Source organism: Oncorhynchus mykiss, chromosome 22, assembly GCF_013265735.2.
Source record: "Oncorhynchus mykiss isolate Arlee chromosome 22, USDA_OmykA_1.1, whole genome shotgun sequence".
Classification (NCBI taxonomy): Eukaryota; Metazoa; Chordata; class Actinopteri; order Salmoniformes; family Salmonidae; genus Oncorhynchus; species Oncorhynchus mykiss.
The window spans coordinates 5,449,158-5,470,672 of record NC_048586.1 but is presented as its reverse complement, the minus strand read 5'-3'; the positions used below and the strand labels follow the sequence as shown (position 1 = coordinate 5,470,672).

General features: G+C 41.2%; 1 protein-coding gene across 4 annotated transcripts in view; it reads left to right on the top strand.

Moving 5' to 3' along the window:
- The window catches only part of LOC110501280 (collagen alpha-1(XVIII) chain), a 175,247-nt gene that overhangs the window by 141,611 nt on the left and 12,121 nt on the right, over positions 1-21,515 (top strand). For all 4 annotated transcript variants that reach the window (XM_021578712.2, XM_021578715.2, XM_021578713.2 and 1 more), the window contains 13 exons: positions 439-510; positions 627-653; positions 823-921; positions 1,332-1,358; positions 1,649-1,738; positions 2,414-2,446; positions 10,784-10,819; positions 10,974-11,033; positions 11,174-11,251; positions 11,335-11,370; positions 18,145-18,198; positions 21,065-21,136; positions 21,222-21,287. In XM_021578712.2, the coding sequence (XP_021434387.2) occupies positions 439-510; positions 627-653; positions 823-921; positions 1,332-1,358; positions 1,649-1,738; positions 2,414-2,446; positions 10,784-10,819; positions 10,974-11,033; positions 11,174-11,251; positions 11,335-11,370; positions 18,145-18,198; positions 21,065-21,136; positions 21,222-21,287 (750 nt within the window). The remainder of the gene's footprint in view (positions 1-438; positions 511-626; positions 654-822; positions 922-1,331; positions 1,359-1,648; positions 1,739-2,413; positions 2,447-10,783; positions 10,820-10,973; positions 11,034-11,173; positions 11,252-11,334; positions 11,371-18,144; positions 18,199-21,064; positions 21,137-21,221; positions 21,288-21,515) is intronic.

The following is a 21,515-nucleotide window of genomic DNA, read 5'->3' as shown; positions in this document are numbered from 1 at the left end:
CGCACCTCAATGAAAATGGACGTTGCTGCCAGGATGTCTGTCCTGTCCTAACTAAGCATTTGAGTCTTTATATAGTAAGGTATCTTATAGTCATATATCTAGAGATTATTTTTAACATCTTTCTCTTACTTCTTGGCCTTGGAAGTAGCTCTCAGTTGTAGGTTTGGTGGTATTTTTAGTTTTTTTTCTGTGCTTTTTCTGCTGGTTGTTGTTTTTCTGGGTGGCCCTTGGCAATTTTTGGTAATAATATGTTTGTCCAAATTCAAGGTTGTTCGCTTGAATTTTCTCTTTGGATTGAAGGTTCTGTTGTAAAGGGCAGTTTCCTGAGTAAGTCCATGCGAAAAAAATCCAGGTTTATCACACAAATTTCTGGAAAAAGTTAATGAGCTCATGACCTCTGTCTCTCTGTCTCCTTCCTTCCTATCCCTATGTGTGAAGGATGACATGGAAGGCTCTGGTGTGGGAGTGGCCAATGGGGTTCCTGGAGCCCGAGGGCCAGACGGGCGACAGGTGGGTGTCCTCTGCAGCTGGCATTCAATTTTAGCTACAATATATACTGTATTGTTTTGATTCTGCCATTTTAATAGATTCTCTCACTGATTCCACTTTATTCTGTTCACTTTCAGGGTACTACTGGCATCCCTGGCCTACCGGTATGAGCTTTACTTTGGTATAATTTCATATAATTTCATCAAGAAAAAATACAAATCATTAACTAAAAAGTTTAGACACCAATACAATGCAATCCATCTCAATATTCTAACATTAATTCCTTGTGTGATCAGTTTCAATTTAACTTGTGGTTTGTATTTCACTCGTTAGGGAAAGCCTGGTATCCCTGGTGCTCCTGGCGAGATGGGAAATGAAGGACTACAAGGAAGAGATGGCCGACCAGGGTTGGACGGTTTCCCTGGACCTAATGTATGTCAGAACCTGCATCCCAGCCCCCCTCCTCAAAATATCTACATAAGGTTTCTGAGCCATGTAGTTAGCGTTAGCGTTAATTGGGAACACCAATTCAGGTCGGTCCTGGATACCTTCTGGTTGTGCAGGTTTTTCTCCTCCAGACTGAAGGTCATGCTTAGCTGATTACATGTGACTGGTTTGTGGTGCAGCTGGGCTGAAAATGAACGCCTATCTAGATTTCATCTGTTTTTGCACAAAAAGACAACGATTAAAAATCAAAGTGGGGGACAAGTTTGGGGTTCAATCTTCAGCAAGTCAGCTCAGAGAAGGAACTGAAATTGAATTTATGGACATCCTTTTTCTAAATAATGGACTTTTTCTCACAAATGTATGTTTTTCTGTTTGGTTCCCCTTTCATTTTCCAGGGACAAAAGGGGGACAGAGGAGAAAGAGTGAGTTTTTTCACGTTTTCCTAGAATTAAAATGTCATTCAAGGGACATAATAAAAGGACAATTACATGCCTAAAGCAAGACAATTCAACGCAGATATTGTGTACCAAAAATGGAACTAGCTACCAGGAAATCAATGTGTTTAGCAATTAATCATCAGGCGGATGAGAAAATCTCTGACCCTGTGTCAGTTATTAGGGGCAATTTCCACCTAGTCCCATGAAACATATGGATTCTATGCCAGCATTTCTTTGTCACTAAAGGCTCATGTTCTATACGGTCTGTTTTTTAGGGCGAAACTGGTCGCGATGGAAACGGACAGCCTGGACCACCAGGCCCACCCGGCCCACCAGGACAAATAATCTACCAGACCTCCAGCAGCGTAAGGCCTCCTCCCGAAACAACCCCTATAGCCCCTACCCACCTAGACACTAGCCCCTCTAGTCCCTACACCTCTAGAACCTACGCCTCTAGACCCTCACCCCTCTAGACCCTACCCCTCTTGCCCCATTCCCTCTAGAAACTTGTTATGATCTGAAAGGCTGGAATATTATCTGAAAGGCTTGGGCTCCCGAGTGGTGCAGCAGTCTAAGGCACTGCATCTCAGTGCAAGAGGCATCACTATAGTACCTGGTTCGAATCCAGGCTGTATCACATCTGGCTGTGATTGGAAGTCTCATAGGACGGTGCACTATTGGCCCAGCGTTGTCGGGGTTTGGCCGTAATAAGCCGTCATTGTAAATAAGAATTTGTTCTTAACTGACTTGCCTAGTTAAATAAAGGTTAAATAAAAAATGTTAAAATAAAATAGCAGCAATATGTTACAACAACAAAATTCCTGGCAGATCAATTGGCAAGGTTTAGCTTCTAGCATATTGCTTATTTCTATCTGACTATTTTGTATCTACATGAAGTGCCTACGGGTGTGGGTTAGGGGTCTGGATATAAACATACCCATCCTTCTGCATGATCATCTTTAGCTCTACTGTATCTACACCTCCAACATGGATGGTTGAGTGTGCATTGATATTAAGCTGTTTAGTTGCTCTCTTTGCAGTATGATGGTGTCGTTGGAGGAGCTGGGCCCCAGGTAGGTGATTTGTCCTCTTTGGAAACTTGTGGTTCCAAGTTACTCCAATAGTCTTTAAAGCTTCTTTGATAAGACCTGCAGGACACTGCCTTTTGATACGACTAAGTGTTTAATTGATGAACTAGGTCATTTATTTTCCAAACTTGATTGCTCAGTTGCAGTAATTATTAGGGCTGTCAAACGATTTAAATATGTAAATCGATTAATCACATGATTTTCTGTAGTACATTTGAGAATTTGCTCAAATTTGGTGCTAAAGAAAGATTTTTCCATTGGAAAAAGCAGTGCATTGAGTTACAGGCATACTATCCTTTGATTGTAAGAGACGGAAACACAAAATAATCTGTATCAGAAACGAAATACTCCCAATGTTTAAGTAGGCCAATCAATGTTCACAAACACATACTGTTAAAGCTTCAGCCATTCTAAATGAGTGTTCTCCCAATTTCCGATTGAAGGGTTGACTACAGGAAAACAATTATTTGCTCTAAGGATACAAAGAACATTCGAACCTGTCTAAAAATGTTATGAATTCCACAGAAAACAATAACAACAGGTCCCCCAGGTCTGAGTTCCTGCAATACAGCTATTAGATCTAGCCTAGGCTACTTCAACATGAACTAGTCCCAAGCTACTACTACTAGAATTGGAATAATTTGCTTAAAACCTTTGACATGAGAACTACAACAAAAACAGAAGCTAAATGGAATGGATGTCCTGTTCTTATTTACAATCATTGTGGGAAGTTATAGTTATATCAATAGGCATTCAGCCATGGCATTATAAACATTTGTTTGGTTAGATAGCATTAGCATAAATATCTAGCTACTTCTGTACAAATATGTTTTTGCTGTTATCTAAACAAACGCCTGGGAATGTGTTTATGGTTTAACTTTCTGTACGTTTTCCTTGAAAATTGTTGCTCAAAGCTGCGCGTGTATTCTATGTTTAAGAGACAGTAAGCACTACATAACAGCAGCTGCCACCGACTGCAGTGTCCATGTGTCCATTTTTTTTTACAGCAGAACATTTTATATGCATTATTAACTTGTAAAGAACATTGTCCTTGGTAATGTTATTAACATGTTAAGGTTGACAGCCCTAGTCATTATGCTTGATGTAATTTCATCAATGTTTGAAATCCAACCAGCGACTCAGTCAAAAGCCACAATTAAAAGGAGCCAATGACTATAAACTTGAAACTAGTGGTGGGCACCAACATTGATAATTCAATTTGATATCGATATGAGCGAGGCATATGTTGATATCGATTTATCCTTGCTGGATGCCTACACTATTATGTAAACGGTATACATGTGCCAGACACAAAATCCTCTCAACTAAGAAGCATACTTAACTGGCTGATGATGGGCCATCAACGGGCGTTACATTGTATTCAAACTGGTTGGGTAGGTTCTCAGATCATTCACACTTTCCCTAATGGGCAATCAGCTTGAAGTTTTCTAGACACTAAAGCGGTGAAATTGAAGTGTACACAGTTTCAATGTTATTTATTTAAGCCAATAGTTTCTGGAAAAAAGCAGCTGATATTGATATAGATTTTCCATATCGGTGCACATCACTACTTAAAACCTTGGGTCATAGTCATTCACACCAAATGGAAGAAAACAGACCGAAATACAAAGGGACTACCTGAATGTGTCCAATAAGATAGTAATTTTGTTTTCTGTTGCAAAAGGGACCTTTATGAATACAACCACTGTATATGGTCCTCATTACACTTTGGAAGTGTAGCTTCTATAACAAAGGTTAAGCTACACATCTACGGAGATGGTAGTAACCTTCTGTTTCTATTTGTTGTAAGTAATTATTATATAACGCTATCGCTGACGTAGTGCAGTTTCTCTGAACACCCCGCAGAGGCTGAGTTTGCCCCCCTCCCACGCTTCCTACCGTTAGGGTATCAGATCACACTCCTAAAACTAAATGCAATCGATCACTGCCCGCACCCGCCCGTCACTACTCTGGACAGTTCTGACTTAGAATATGTGGACAACTATAAATACCTAGGCTAGTCTGAAAACTCTCCTTCCAGACTCACATTAAGCATCTCCAATCCAAAGTTAAATCTTGAATCGGCTTCCTAATTCGCAACAAAGCCTTTTTTTTAACCTTTATTTAACTAGGCAAGTCAGAACAAATTCTTATTTTCAATGACGTCCTAGGAACAGTGGGTTAACTGCCTGTTCAGGGGCAGAACGACAGATGTACCTTGTCAGTTCGGGGATTTGAACTTGCAACCTTCCGGTTACTAGTCCAACGCTCTAACCACTAGGCTACCCTGCCGCAAAAATCACTGAAGTTGGAGACTCATATCTCCCTCACTAACTTTAAGCGTCAGCTGTCAGGGCAGCTTACCAATCGCTGCAGCTGTACACAGCCCATCTGTAAATATCCCATCCAAACAACTACCTACCTCATCCCCATATTTGTTTTTGTTTTTCTGCTCTTTTGCACACCAGTATTTCTACTTGCACATCCTCGTCTTCACATCTATCACTCCAGTGTTAATTGCTAAATTGTAATTACTTCGCCACTATTGGCCTATTTATTGCCTGACCTCCTTACTGCATTTGCACACACTGGATACAGATTTTTCTATTGCGTTATTGACTTTACATTTGTTTATCCCATGTGTAACTCTGTGTTGTTGTTTTTGTCGCACTGCTTTGCTTTATCTTGGCCAGGTCGCAGTTGTAAATTAGAACTTGTTCTCAACTGGCCTACCTGGTTAAATAAAGGTGAAATAAAAACATTTTAAAATTATGTGGCGCTAGTGCTTGTAGTAGCATATAGCTTTGCTTTAATGGATACATGTTTTGTTTTTTTGGTCATTATTTTCTCATGTTAAGCCTAACGTTTATGTTTCACGAAGCTATAGACCTCTGCTATTGAGAATGCTGGCTGGTGGCAATACTTAATTAAAGTGGCATGTTTAAACATTGCAGATTGTAAATTGAATTTTCGATGCAACAGTATTAGAGGTCGACCAGCTATGATTTTTCAACGCCGATACCGATACCGATTATTGGAGGACCAAAAAATACCGATACCGATTAATCGGTCGATTTTTTAAAATTTATTATTGATTTATTTGTAATAATGACAATTACAACAATACTGAATGAACACGTATTTTAACTTAATATAATACATCAATAAAATCAATTTAGCCTCAAGTAAATAACGAAACATGTTCAATTTGGTTTAAGTCATGCAAAAACAAAGTGTTGGAGAATAAAGTAAAAGTGCAATATGTGCTATGTAAGAAAGCTAACGTTTCAGTTCCTTGCTCAGAACATGAGAACATATGAAAGCTGGTGGTTCCTAAAAACATGAGTCTTCAATATTCCCAGGTATGAAGTTTTAGGTTGTAGTTATTATAGGAATTATAGGACTATTTCCGTCTATACCATTTGTATTTCATTAAACTTTGGATGTTCATTAACCTTTGGATGTTCTTATAGGCACTTTAGTATTGCCAGTGTAACAGTATAGCTTCCGTGCTTCTCCTCGCTCCTACCTGGGCTCGAACTAGGAACACATCGACAATAGCCATTTCACTTCGGTTACACCAGCCTAATCTCGGGAGTTGATAGGCTTGAAGTCATAAACAGCGCAATGCTTGATGCACAACGAAGAGCTGCTGGCAAAACGCATGAAAGTGCTGTTTGAATTAATGTTTACGCGCCTGCTTCTGCCTACCACCGCTCAGTCAGATACTTAGATACTTGTATGCTTGTATGCTCAGTCAGATTATATGCAACGCAGGACACGCTAGATAATATCTAGGGATTTCATCAACCATGTGTAGTTAACTAGTGATTATGATTGATTGTTTTTTATAAGATAAGTTTAATGCTAGCTAGCAACTTACCTTGGCTTAATGCATTCCCGTAACAGGCAGTCTCCTTGTGGAGTGCAACGAGAGAGAGGCAGGTCGTTATTGCGTTGGACGAGTCAACTGTAAGGTTGCAAGATTGGATCCCCCGAGCTGACAAGGTGAAAATCTGAGGCAGTTAACCCACCGTTCCTAGGCCGTCATTGAAAATAAGAATGTGTTCTTAACTGACTTGCTTAGTTAAATAAAGGTATAAAAAAAAATATGGGCAAATCGGCTCCCAAAAATAACGATTTCCGATTGTTATGAAAACTTGAAATCGGCCCTAATTAATCGGCCATTCCGATTAGTCGGTCGACCTCTAAACAGTATACTAATCAGTAACCAATAGATTTGTTTTATTTTATGTACAACTGTCCTGTAGGCCTACAGCCTACTTTAGCCTTCCTCGCGTTCTCTCCGAGCTTGAATAGAAAGACTGTGCTGTATAAAACCAGTCTATTAATGTCAAATAGTACAATCAGTCAACCGTCAAAATAATATCTTACTAGGGATTGTTTAATTATGCAGACAATGCAGTCTAGCCTCTTTGCCTATCTTTAGCTATACAGTGCATTCGGAAAGTATTCAGACTCCTTTCCTTTTTCCACATTTTGTTACAGCCTTATTCGAAAATTGATTAAATGCATGGTTTTGAAATCGAGCTCAAATGCATCCTGTTTCCAATGATCATCCTTGAGATGTTTATAGATCTTGGAGTCCACCTGTGATAAATTCAATTGATTGCACATGATTTGGAAAGGCACACCTGTCTATATAAGGTCCCACAGTTGACAGTGCATGTCAGAGCAAAAACCAAGCCATGAAGTCTACGGAGTGCCGAGACAGGATCGTGTCGAGGCACAGATCTGGGGAAGGGTATCAAAAAATGTCAGCAGCATTGAAGGTTCCCCAAGAACACAGTGGCCTCCATTCTTAAATGGAATAAGTTTGGAACCACCAAGACACTTCCTAGAGCTGGCCGCCTGGCCAAACTGAGAAATCGGGGACAACGGCCTTGGTCAGAGAGGGAACCCGATGGTTACTCTGATTGAGAATTCTTCTGTGGAGATGGGAGAAGCTTCCAGAACGACAACCATCTCTGCAGCACTCCACCAATCAGGCCAGACGGAAGCCACTCCTCAGTAAAAGGCACAAGACAGCCCGCTTGGAGTTGGCAAAAAGGCACCTAAAGGACTCTGATCATGACAAACAATATTCTCTGGTCTGATAAAACCAATATTGAACTCTTTGGCCTGAATGCCAAGCGTCACATCTGGAGGAAATCTGGCACCATCCCTACGGTGAGGCATGTTTTTCAGTGGCAGGGACGGGGAGACTTGTCAGGATCGTGGGAAAGATGAACGGAGCACAGTACAGAGAGATCTTTGATGAAAACCTGCTCCAAAGCACTCAGGACCTCAGACTGGGGCGAAGGTTCACCTTCCAACAGGACCATGACCCTAAGCACACAGCCAAGACAACGCAGAACTTGCTTCCATCTCATATTGCATATTTTCAATAAACAGCAAACCTGGTTTCAAAAAACCAACACCTCACGGCACAACGCCTCTCCCTTACTTGACCTAGGTAGTTTGTGTGTGTATGTAGGCTACGTGTAAGGGGGTGCGTGCTGGTGGCAGGGAAGTCAGGCACAGGAGATCGAACTTGGTATAAACGGAGCAGTTTAATAAGTGCTCAAAAACTCAGAAAACCAAAATATACAAAATAATACAAGTGGGTACAAAACCCTTCGCAAACCAGAACATAACATTGCTTACAAACAAACAATCACCAACAAGGACATGAGGGGGAACAGAGGTTTAAATACACAACATGTAATTGATGGGGTTGTATCCAGGTGTGATACAAGACAAGACAAAAACCAAAGGAAAATGAAAAGAGGATCAGCGATGGCTAGAAAGTCGGTGACTTCGACCGCCGAACGTCACCCGAACAAGGAGAGGGACCAACTTCGGCGGAAGTCGTGACACTACGTGTGTCCTTTTAAAAATGTATGTTGTTCTGTCCTAGAGCTGTTCATGTCTAATGATGTTCGGTATTATGCCATTCTGTATTATGTTTTGTGTGGACCCCAGGAAGAGTAGCTGCTGCTTTTGCAACAGCTAATGGGGATCCTAATAAAATACCAAATACCAAAAAAAGTACTGAGTAAAGGGTCTGAACACTTGTGTAAATGTGGAAGTTCAGTTTTTATTTTCAATACATTTGCAAAAAAATCTAAACATCTGTTTTTGGTTTGTCATTATGGGGTATTGTGTGTAGATTTAATCTATCCGTCTCATCACTCGTAGGCTTACCAGTGTACAGTACACAGAAGTGGGGCCTCTCTTATGAGCGCCATTCGGTCTGGCAGTCATCAGCTTGGTTTTCTGGTAGAGGAAAAGGAGGTTCGGCCCTTTCAATAGAGCATGGCTCTCCATCCCTGTTACAGGAGAGCTACCCTCCTGTAGGTTTTTGCTCCAGCACTATTTGGAACTTACCCGATTTAGCTCTCCAGGAACAGGGTTGGATGGAATCAAGAAGAGGAGGAGCAAGCTTCCACCTGCCGTGGTGTTTTGTCAGTCGAGGTGGTAGCTTTGCTGATGTGATTATCTTCTGTAATTTAGCACAAGCTTGATCAGATAAAGCGTCTTTGTAGCCATGCTGGTTAAGTGTCCCTTGAATTCTAAATAAATCACTGACAGTGTCACGAGCAAAGCACCATCACGCCACCTCCTCCATGCTTCACGGTGGGAACCACACATGTGGAGATAATCCGTTCACCTACTCTGCGTCTCACAAAGACACGGCGGTTGGAACCAAAAATCTCAAATTTGGACTCAACATAACCAAAGGACAGATTTCCACAGGTCTAATGTCCATTGCTCATGTTTCTTGGCCCAAACAAGTCTCTTCTTCTTCTTTGTGGCCTTTAATTGTTGTTTCTTTGCAGCAATTCCACCGTGAAGGCCTGATTCACACAGTCGCTTCTGAACAGTTGATTTTGAGATGTGTCTGTTACTTGAACTCTGTGAAGCATTTATTTGGGCTGCAATTTCTAAGGATGGTATCTATAATGAACTTATCCTCTGCAGCAGAGGTAACTCTGGGTCTTCCTTTCCTGTGGTGGTCCTCATGAGAGCCAGTTTCATCATAGCGCTTGATGGTTTTTTGCAACAGGACTTTTCCGCATTGACTGACCTTCATGTCTTAAAGTAATGATGCTTTTTTGTTCTCTTTGCTTATTTGAGCTTTTCTTTCCATAATATGACTTGGTCTTTTACCAAATAGGGCTATCTTCTGTATACCACCCCTACCTTGTCACAGCACAACTGATTGGCTCGAATCCATTAATAAGGAAAGAAATTCCACAAATTAACTCTGAAATGCATTCCAGGTGACCTCATAAAGCTGGATGAGAGAATGCCAAGAGTGTGCCAAGATGTCATCAAGGCAAAGGATGGCTACTTTGAAGAATATAAAATATATTTAGATTTGTTTAACACTTTTTGTGCTTACTACATGATTCCAAATGTGTTATTTCATAGTTTTGATGTCTTCACTATTATTCTACAATGTAGAAAAACGTAAAACTAAAGAAAAACCCTGGAATGAGTAGGTGTGACCAACTCTTGACTGGTACCGTTTATTAGGCGATGTAACGGTTTTCTTTAGGTGAAGGAGAGCCGGACCAAAATGCAGCGTGGTGGTTATTCATGATTCTTTAATAAAGAAAACTATACATGAATAAACTAACAAAAACAATAAACGTGAGAAAACCTAAACAGTCTATCTGGTGACAACAAAGACAGGAACAATCACCCACAAACACACAGTGAAACCCAGGCTACCTAAATATGGTTCCCAATCAGAGACAATGACTAACACCTGCCTCTGATTGAGAACCATATCAGGCCAGACATAGAAATAGACAAACAAGACATCCAACATAGAATGCCCACCCAGCTCACGTCCTGACCAACACTAAAACAAGGAAAACACACACGAACGATGGTCAGAACGTGACAGGCGAAAGCTACATTTACACAACCCACTTTTAAGAAATACCATTTGAAGTAGTTTTCCCAGTGGCCTGTGTCATTTTCATAACTAACATTATTCATTCATCAAGATATTTTATTAATGTTCTCATAGGAAACAAATGTTATTTTGTTGCAAAACCTATTGAGAGCATATAATGCAATGAAATCATGGTAATGATTCATGTCCTTTTGAGTTGAGTTGATTGGAAAACTATTTTGTAGGGGGAGATAGTGGAATCCTTTACAATACCACTAAATATTGATTTGACTTAATGGGTATACATCCCTACCAAATATTTGGAACAATGTGTGGCCTTACTTATTAACCAGTCATGAAAAAGGGATAAATCATTTTAACAGATTTTATGTCTCTCCTTTTCTATTCTGTAGGGTGAAACTGGTCTACCTGGCCAAGCTGGATTCCCTGTAAGCATTGATTTTCCTAATGTTATCCTACAGGTCACTTAACTTTGTCTTGCTACAGTTACCCTACAGTTCTTCTAACGTTGTGTTCTAACACATGTGGATGTCATAGTGTGGGGGATATTTGCCCTTTCAACTTTGTTGTATTTTCTAAAAGGGTCCTATTGGATCAAAGGGCGACAAGGGAGACCCAGGCCAGCCCGGTTATGGAGTCAAGGTCAGTGATGTGACCGCACAGCAACATAGCCCTATCATTAGTGCTACAGTGCACCACTATGTAAGGCCTATTCCCAGCAAGTGTTTCTTCTGTGGGGGTTAACAAATTAACAGATTGTCTTTATATGTGTCTCTTCTCAGGGCGAGAAGGGCGAGCCTGGCTTAATCATTGGGCCTGATGGGAGTCCTTTGTACCTGCGAGAATTGTCGGGTGAGAAGGTGAGTGTCTCACTATTGACTTCTGTTTGCCTCTATCTTATCTGTCTGTTGGCCTCATTAAACACCAACTTCATCTTCTGTAGGGAGACAGAGGACCTGCCGGACCCGTCGGGCCTCCTGTAAGTACTTTTAGGCTCATTACTTTACATTACGTTCTTACTATTTGAAGCTGCCTTAAATTAAACTGACTCAGCGATATGACGTGGTCACGAGTTTCAAGTTTTATTAGTCGTATGACCAGGATACACATAAGAATAAAAAGTAAATGGCTTGGTAGAATAGAAAAGTCTAGTAGCAGCAGTTGTGATTTGTGTGTAGTATGTGTGTGTTTGGGCGGGTGTGTTCATGTGTGCTAAGGTGCAGAGAGTCAGTGCGGTTGGGCAGTCCATTTCAAGTGTTCAGCAGTCTGATGGCTTGTGGATAGAAACTGTCTCTGAGCCTGTTCGTCTGAGACCAGATGCTCCTATACTGTCTGCCAAACTGTAAGGGAGTGAACAGTTAGTGACTGGGATGTGTGGGGTCCTTGATGATTCTGCGGGACTTCTTCAGGCACCATTTTGTGTAGATGTCCTGAATGGATGGGAGCACGGCCGCATTGAGCGACAGTAGGGCAAGAGATATTGTCAAGAGAGAGTGTGAGGCAAGAGTCTGCACTTGTCAGCACCAGCACAGATACTGTTAAGGATCTTTGCATGTGCACGACATTTCACGTCTCTCTTCTGCAAGGGGATAGCTGCATGACAGCAAATGCTGACATGTGCAACCACTCGCTTCATGCGGTCTTAGTTTGTGTCGGAAGTAGCCCTGTTCCTCGAGGTAAACACATATTGCTGAGTCTACCTTAAATAAATTGAGCTGCCATGTATATCAATAGCTATGTTTCCATTAACTTGTCTAGTGATTTTATTGTCAACATTTAAAAAGTTTGCATAGAAAATGGATTCAGCAATTTCCTGCTAGGGTGCATTTCAATTGAACTATCTTTTGTCGATGAAAACAGCTGGACGTAATGATGTCACACCTAAAACGGCAAATAGCGGCAAATTGCACATTAATAAATTGCCGACAGGCTGTATGCCCTCCCACATTATTTTCATGTCTCAGGTATAGCCTGCGAAAGCCAGAATGTACAGTGCCTTGCGAAAGTATTCGGCCCCCTTGAACTTTGCGACCTTTTGCCACATTTCAGGCTTCAAACATAAAGATATAAAACTGTATTTTTTTGTGAAGAATCAACAACAAGTGGGACACAATCATGAAGTGGAACGACATTTATTGGATATTTCAAACTTTTTTAACAATTCAAAAACTGAAAAATTGGGCGTGCAAAATTATTCAGCCCCCTTAAGTTAATACTTTGTAGCGCCACCTTTTGCTGCGATTACAGCTGTAAGTCGCTTGGGGTATGTCTCTATCAGTTTTGCACATCGAGAGACTGACATTTTTTCCCATTCCTCCTTGCAAAACAGCTCGAGCTCAGTGAGGTTGGATGGAGAGCATTTGTGAACAGCAGTTTTCAGTTCTTTCCACAGATTCTCGATTGGATTCAGGTCTGGACTTTGACTTGGCCATTCTAACACCTGGATATGTTTATTTTTGAACCATTCCATTGTAGATTTTGCTTTATGTTTTGGATCATTGTCTTGTTGGAAGACAAATCTCCGTCCCAGTCTCAGGTCTTTCTCAGGTCATTCTTCCAGAATGGTCCTGTATTTGGCTCCATCCATCTTCCCATCAATTTTAACCATCTTCCCTGTCCCTGCTGAAGAAAAACAGGCCCAAACCATGATGCTGCCACCACCATGTTTGACAGTGGGGATGGTGTGTTCAGCAGTGTTGCTTTTACGCCAAACATAACGTTTTGCATTGTTGCCAAAAAGTTCAATTTTGGTTTCATCTGACCAGAGCACCTTCTTCCACATGTTTGGTGTGTCTCCCAGGTGGCTTGTGGCAAACTTTAAACAACATTTTTCATGGATATCTTTAATAAATGGCTTTCTTCTTGCCACTCTTCCATAAAGGCCAGATTTGTGCAATATACGACTGATTGTTGTCCTATGGACAGAGTCTCCCACCTCAGCTGTAGATCTCTGCAGTTCATCCAGAGTGATCATGGGCCTCTTGGCTGCATCTCTGATCAGTCTTCTCCTTGTATGAGCTGAAAGTTTAGAGGGACGGCCAGGTCTTGGTAGATTTGCAGTGGTCTGATACTCCTTCCATTTCAATATTATCGCTTGCACAGTGCTCCTTGGGATGTTTAAAGCTTGGGAAATCTTTTTGTGTCCAAATCCGGCTTTAAACTTCTTCACAACAGTATCTCGGACCTGCCTGGTGTGTTCCTTGTTCTTCATGATGCTCTCTGCGCTTTTAACGGACCTCTGAGACTATCACAGTGCAGGTGCATTTATACGGAGACTTGATTACACACAGGTGGATTGTATTTATCATCATTAGTCATTTAGGTCAACATTGGATCATTCAGAGATCCTCACTGAACTTCTGGAGAGAGTTTGCTGCACTGAAAGTAAAGGGGCTGAATAATTTTGCACGCCCAAGTTTTCAGTTTTTGATTTGTTAAAAAAGTTTGAAATATCCAATAAATGTCGTTCCACTTCATGATTGTGTCCCACTTGTTGTTGATTCTTCACAAAAAAATACAGTTTTATATCTTTATGTTTGAAGCCTGAAATGTGGCAAAAGGTCGCAAAGTTCAAGGGGGCCGAATACTTTCGCAAGGCACTGTATAAAATGCAATAATTTAATTTTATAAACCGGGTGGTTTGGCTCCTGGATGCTGAATGGTTGAAGTCTGTGGTATATCAGACATTGTAAACATGGTGGTTCGAGCCCTGAATGCTGATTGGCTGACATCCGTGGTATATCAGACCGTATACCACGGTATGACAAAACATTTATTTTTACTGCTCTAATTACGTTGATAACCAGTTTATAATAGCAATAAGGCACCTCGGGTTTGTGGGATATGGCCAGTATGTCACATCTAAGGGCTGTATCCAGGCACTCCATGTTGTGTCGTGGTTAAAAACAGCCCTTAGCCGTAGTATATTGGCGGTATTTTATTGCTTAATTATACCATGGCATTGTTGATTAGTAATTTCTTATTGGCTTGAATGGCATTCTAGAGTGCGTTATTCCCCTATAATGCACAGTATCAGCATGGTAGAATTCAGTGGCTAGAATTCATTCTTATAGCCATATTTTAATTCCTTATAACTGGAACTTCCATCAGGAGCTCGCCAGGTAACTAGATACTAGTCTTTGTTAGCCACGGCTAGCGGTCCTCTTCTTTTTTTCCCCGGAATCAGCCAGCCTTAGCTCGAACAATCACCTGCCAGTCTGTTCAGCGCGATATCTACCCAGAACATATCAGACTGCTTCTCTCTACCATATCACTGGATTTCTGCCGCTCTGGATCATTACACTGGATCATTACTAGCTAGCTGCTACTGGTAGCTAACGCCTCTGTCCCGAAGCCAACAACAGCTAGCCTTGAGCTAGCCTCGAGCTAGGCCCATATACCAACTAATTCTAGAACTACAATACCTCCTTTTCCAATTGGCCTGGACCCTTTATTGTCGACATGGAGCCCCGCCAATCCATCTCGACTGGACTGCCGACGTGAACGCCCAATATGGTCTCAACAGGCTATTCTGTTACGATATCGCCGCAGGACCATCTACTGGCCCCGGCACGCTAGCTTTTCTGAACGCTGTGTCCCCTGCTCGCCCATCGTAGTAGTGACTACCGAACAGCACCCTGACTCACCTATTGCTGCTCCTTTGACCCTATGATCACTCGGCTACACAGCTGATGCCCCCTGGACTGTTTCAATAACACGGTACCTCATTTGGTTTACCTGTCAGTCCCAGCCTTGAACTGGTCCTATATGTACCTAACTGACTTGCTCTGCCCATTCATTGCCATTTACCCATTGTTGTCTTAGGTCTCCTGATCAACACCTGTGATTGCTTTATGCCTCTCTCTAATGTCAATATGCCTTGTCTACTGCTGTCTTGGCTATTTTTAGTTTTATATCACTGTAGAGCCAAAAGTCCCACTCAAAATGCCTTTAGATAGCTTTTTCGTCCCACCCCACACACATGCGGAGTCTTCACCTAGGGTAATTGATGCCTCCAGAGATGAAACCTCTCTCATTGTCACGCAACGCATAGGTTTACCTTCACTGTACTCACATCCTACCATACCCTTGTCTATACATTATGCCTTGAATCTATTCTGTCACGCCAAGAAATCTGCTCCTTTTATTCTCTGTCCCCAACGTACTAGACGACCAGTTCTTATAGCCTTTAGCTGTACCCTTATCCTCCTCCTCCTCTATTCCTCTGGTGATGTAGAGGTGAACTCAGGCTCTGTAGCCCCCAGTTCCACTCCTATTCCCCAGGCGCTCTCATTTGTTGACTTCTATAACCGTACAAGCCTTGGTTTCATGCATGTTAATATCAGAAGCCTCCTCCCAGAAGTTGGCGGAGTTGCAATCTACTGCAATCTACTGCAATCTACTGCAGAGATAGCCTGCCGAGTTCTGTCTTACTATCCAGGTCTGTGCCCAAACAATTTGAGCTTCTACTTTTAAAAATCCATCTTTTCAGAAACAAGTCTCTCAATGTTGCCGCTTGCTGTAGACCACCTTCTGCCCCCAGTTGTGCCCTGGACACCATATGTGAATTGATTGTCCCCTATCTATCTTCAGAGCTCGTGCTGTTAGGTGACCTAAACTGGGATATGCTTAACACCCCGGCCATGCTACAATCTAAGTTTGATGCCCTCAATCTCACGCAAATGATCATGGAACCTTTCAGGTACAACCCCAAATCTGTAAACACGGGCACCCTCATAGATATCACCCTGACCAACCTGCCCTCTAAATACACCTTGTCCTAAACGATATCATACCCGCCACCGATATAAGACAATACTATGCAGCCGTATCCATCGACCTGGCCAAGGCTTTCGACTCTGTCAATCACCGCATTCTTATCAGCAGACTCAACAGCCTTGGTTTCACAAATGACTTCCTTGCCTGGTTCACCAACTACTTCTCAGACAAAGTTCAGTGTCAAATCGGGGGTGCCTGTTGTCCGGATCTCTGGCAGTTTCTATGGGGGGTGCCACAGGGTTCAATTCTCAGGCCGACTCTTTTCTCTGTATACATCAATGTCACTCTTGCTGCTGGTGATTCTCTGATCCACCTCCTATGCAGACAACACCATTTTGTATACTTCTGGCCCTTCTTTGGACACTGTGTTAACTAACCTCCAGATGAGCTTCAATGCCATACAACACTCCTTCCGTGGCCTCCAACTGCTTTTAAATGCAAGTAAAACTAAATGCATGCTCTTCAACCGATTGCTGCCCGCACCTGCCCGCCTGTCTAGCATCACTACTCTGAATCTGAACAGTTCTGGTTAGACTGTAAACTCTCCTTCCAGACTCACATTAAGCATCTCCAATCCAAAATTTAAATCTAGAATCTGCTTCCTATTTCGCAACAAAGCGTACTTCATTCATGCTGCCAAACATTCCCTAGTAAAACTGACTATCCTACTGATCCTTGACTTCGGCGATGTCATTTACAAAATAGCCTCCAACACTCTACTCAGCAAATTGGATGCAGTCTATCACAGTGCCATCTGTTTTTATCACCAAAGCCCCATATACTACCCGCCACTGTGACCTGTATGCTCTCATTGGCTGGCCCTCGCTTCATATTCGTAGTCAAACCCACTGGCTCCAGGTCATGTATAGTCTTTGTTAGGTAAAGCCCCACCTTATCTCAGCTCACTGGTCACCATAGCAGCAGCACCCGTAGCACACACTCCAGCAGGTATATTTCACTGGTCAACCAAAGCCAATTCCTAATTTGGCTACCTTTCCTTCCAGTTCTCTGCTGCCAGTTACTGGAACGAACTGCAAAAATCACTGAAGGTGGAGAGTCCTATCTCCCACACTAACTTTAAGCATCAGCGGTCAAAGCAGCTTACAGATCATTGCACCTGTACATAGCGCATCTGTAAATAGCCCACCCAACTACCTCATCCCCATATTGTTATATATATATTTTTTGTTCCTTTGCACCCCAGTATCTCTACTTGCACGTTCATCTGTTCATGTTTGAGCTGCTTTTGAAAGCCAAAGTTAAATATAAAAACATTATTGGCATTGTTGAATTCAATTTCCATAATAGCAAGCTAGGACTGATGGTTTGGTTAGCTAAATTAGCAAGTCTGTCTGTTTGGTTACCAAGGAAACTACTGTAGCTATTTATTAAACTTGCTAGCTACTTCAGTGGATGTTAAACACAGTTGAACAAATGTGTTAAAATATAGCCATGGTAGAAAAGGGGCTCTATGCATTCTCTGGAAAATAATGCAATTCCGTGGAAGGTCAGTTCCACACACCTTCCATGTAATTTATTATTTTCCATAGAACACATAACCCTTCGTTGAGTATCCCTTACATATTTGCCATATTCTAATAATTGTCATGCGTCAACGTGTTCCGTGCCATGGTGAAACTCCTGTAGATCTGAAATAATTGGATGGTAAAACTTTCCAGCCAACCAGAAAAGCAAGATGAAGCAATTCAGGCATTGAAAGTCAGGACAATCCTTGTCCTGCAAAGAAGCATTATTTTTGTAGTTGAAAAAAACAGATTTTGCATGCAATTCAGGAATTTAGAATAATATGTGGAGCTTAACTATTACTCGGTGACATCACGTACCTTGAAAATGATTTGACAATCATCATTTAAAAAAACACAAAACAAAACAAAAATCCACCCCTGTCGAACGGATAAAAAGTTTTCTAGTGAATGTGTTTTTGTCACATATGATTGATGTGTTGTTTGTGCAGGGGCAGTATGGACCTTCTGGGATAAAGGGTGAATTTGGAATGCCTGGAAGACCTGTAAGTACTGGAGCTAAATTTCTAACTTTACAATTACAGTAGGGTCTCAGTAGCGTGACAGTAGTAGTGTCACACAAAGCAATATGGATGTAATTACTGTTGCAGATGCAAATTGCTTGTGACATCATCTCAAGCTAGCAAGCTAACCACGTTAGTGACGAGCTAGCTAATGCAGTTCATGTTAGACATTTTCAGTTAAAACTGGACAGATAAACATCTGGTTTCACTTATAAAATTACCTTTATTGACTGCCAGACCATCTACTGTACATAAACCATGACTAGCCAGGGTGTCTAGAGTTGTTTATATCAGGGGTGTCAAACTCATTTTTCCCCCGCGGCCGCATTTGGTCTCTCGGATTTCCTTGCCGCCCAAAATGATGGATAAAAAACCTTTATCCAATTTTCTCTGCTCCCTGACTGTCTAGCTTTCATTTCGGTGATTATTAGTGAGCTGGACACAGTCAAAACACTCTACTAATGTTGGTCCATTATCATTTCAACACAGTTTCGATTTGGTTTTAGTCATTTGGAAGTATATTAAGTCTCCCCAACTATTTTTTAAATTTAAAAAACACAAATATGTATATATATAAATATAAATAAATATATATATATATATATATATATATATATGTGTATATATATATATATATATATATATATATATATATAAATATATATAAATATATATAAATATATATATATATATATATATATATATACACACACACACACACAGTGGGGCAAAAAAGTATTTAGTCAGCCACCAATTGTGCAAGTTCTCCCACTTAAAAAGATGAGAGAGGCCTGTCATTTTCATCATAGGTACACTTCAACTATGACAGATAAAAAAACAGAAAATCACATTGTAGGATTTTTTATGAATTTATTTGCAAATTATGGTGGAAAATAAGTATTTGGTCAATAACAAAAGTTTGTTGGCAATGACAGAGGTCAAACTTTTTCTGTAAGTCTTCACAAGGTTTTCACACACTGTTGCTGGTATTTTGGCCCATTCCTCCATGCAGATCTCCTCTGGAGCAGTGATGTTTTGGGGCTTTTGCTGGGCAACACGCACTTTCAACTCCCTCCAAAGATTTTCTATGGGGTTGAGATCTGGAGACTGGTTAGGCCACTCCAGGACCTTGAAATGCTTCTTACGAAGCCACTCCTTTGTTGCCCGGGTGGTGTGTTTGGAATCATTGTCATGCTGAAAGACCCAGCCACGTATCATCTTCAATGCCCTTGCTGATGGTGGGCTTTGTTACTTTGGTCCCAGCTCTCTGCAGGTCATTCACTAGGTCCCCCCGTGTGGTTCTGGGATTTTTGCTCACCGTTCTTGTGATCATTTTGACCCCACGGGGTGGGATCTTGCGTGGAGCCCCAGATCGAGGGAGATTATCAGTGGTTTTGTATATCTTCAATTTCCTAATAATTAATCCCACAGTTGATTTCTTCAAACCAAGCTGCTTACCTATTGCAGATTCAGTCTTCCCAGCCTGGTGCAGGTCTACAATTTTGTTTCTCGTGTCCTTTGACAGCTCTTTGGTCTTGGCCATAGTGGAGTTTGGAGTGTGACTGTTTGAGGTTGTGGACAGGTGTCTTTTATACTGATAACAAGTTCAAACAGGTGTCATTAATACAGATAACAAGTGGAGGACAGAGGAGCCTCTTAAAAAAGAAGTTACAGGTCTGTGAGAGCCAGAAATCTTGCTTGTTTGTAGGTGACCAAATACTTATTTTTTCCACCATCATTTGCAAATAAATTCATTAAAAATCCTACAATGTGATTTTCTTGATTTCTTTTTCTAATTTTGTCTGTCATAGTTGAAGTGTACCTATGATGAAAATTACAGGCCTCTTTCATCTTTTTAAGTGGGAGAACTTGCACAATTGGTGGCTGACTAAATACTTTTTTGACCCACTGCATACATACAGTACAAGTTAAAGAAGGGCTGTCTTCTTTATACAACCCCTACCTTGTCACAACTGATTGGCTCAAATGCATTAAGAAGTAAATAAATTCCATAAATTAACTTTTAACAAGGCACACCTGTTAATTGAAATGCATTCCACCTCATGAAGCTGTTTGAGAGAATGCCAAAGGTGTGCAAAGATGTCATCAAGGCAAAGGGTGGCTTTGAAGAATGTAAAATCTAAAATATATTATGATTTGTTTAACACTTTTTTGGTTACTACATGGTTCCGTATGTGTTATTTCATAGTTTTGATGTCTTCGCTATTATTCTACAATGTAGAAAATAGTAAAATTCAAGAAAAACCCTTGAGTGAGTAGGTGTGTCCAAACTCTTGACTGGTACTGTATATTTTTTTATTCAAACCATTTTCCATTTGGCATGTATTTTTTGTCGCTATTGGTGCAGCACTGACACCTGTGTTGACATGGCAACTGGGACGGATTTCCGATTGGAACGATATCAACGAATCATGTAAACTCTTTTCTGCTCACTGATTGGATATTGAAAACAGTCAGTTGCACGAAATAGGATTGATTTCTGTCTCTTGCAATGCAGCTAAGTTGCAGGCAATTTTGGAAGGGAGACATAGAGCTACCTGGATGCAACTTTGTTGCAAGCAACATAAATTGCATCCAGATTGCTTCGTGTGACATCAATTTGAGAGATACAGATGTTTCCTTTTGTTGAGCAGGTGTGGAATAAGTCAAAATGTACATAACATCTATTGCCAGTTTGAGTGTTATTATGGAAAGTAAGTACAGAATGCTACAACAACTACTACTACTTATACTACTACTACTAGTATTATCTCTATTATTATTTCTAGTGAATGCTCCTTTTGTAAGGCCTGTGTAGTGTCTAACTGTCCATGTCTGTTTCCTACAGGGTCGTCCTGGTGTAAACGGATACAAGGGTGAAAAAGGAGAGCCATCCACAGGTGCCGGATTTGGCTACCCAGTAAGTGTGACATGTGCATATAACATTGCACTGGGCTGGTTTACAATCCAATGGAAGTGCGCTGACTAATGTCATCTCTTTTCAGGGTGTCCCAGGCCCACCTGGACCCCCAGGACCACCCGCACCAGCTGTGCCTGTGAACCGCTTCAACGTGAGTTTATCAGAATCCTTATTCCCAAAACCAGGGTTTTGTTCATTCAGCACCAAATGGAAGACTGACAACTTTGCCTTGTCTAATAAGCAACAATCACTTTAATTTTCCAGTGCATGCCCTAATGAACACAACCCTAAAGGTCATATACAGTTGAAGTTGGAACTTTACATACACTTAGATTAGTCATTAAGACTCGTTTTTCAACCACTCCGCAATTTTTTTGTA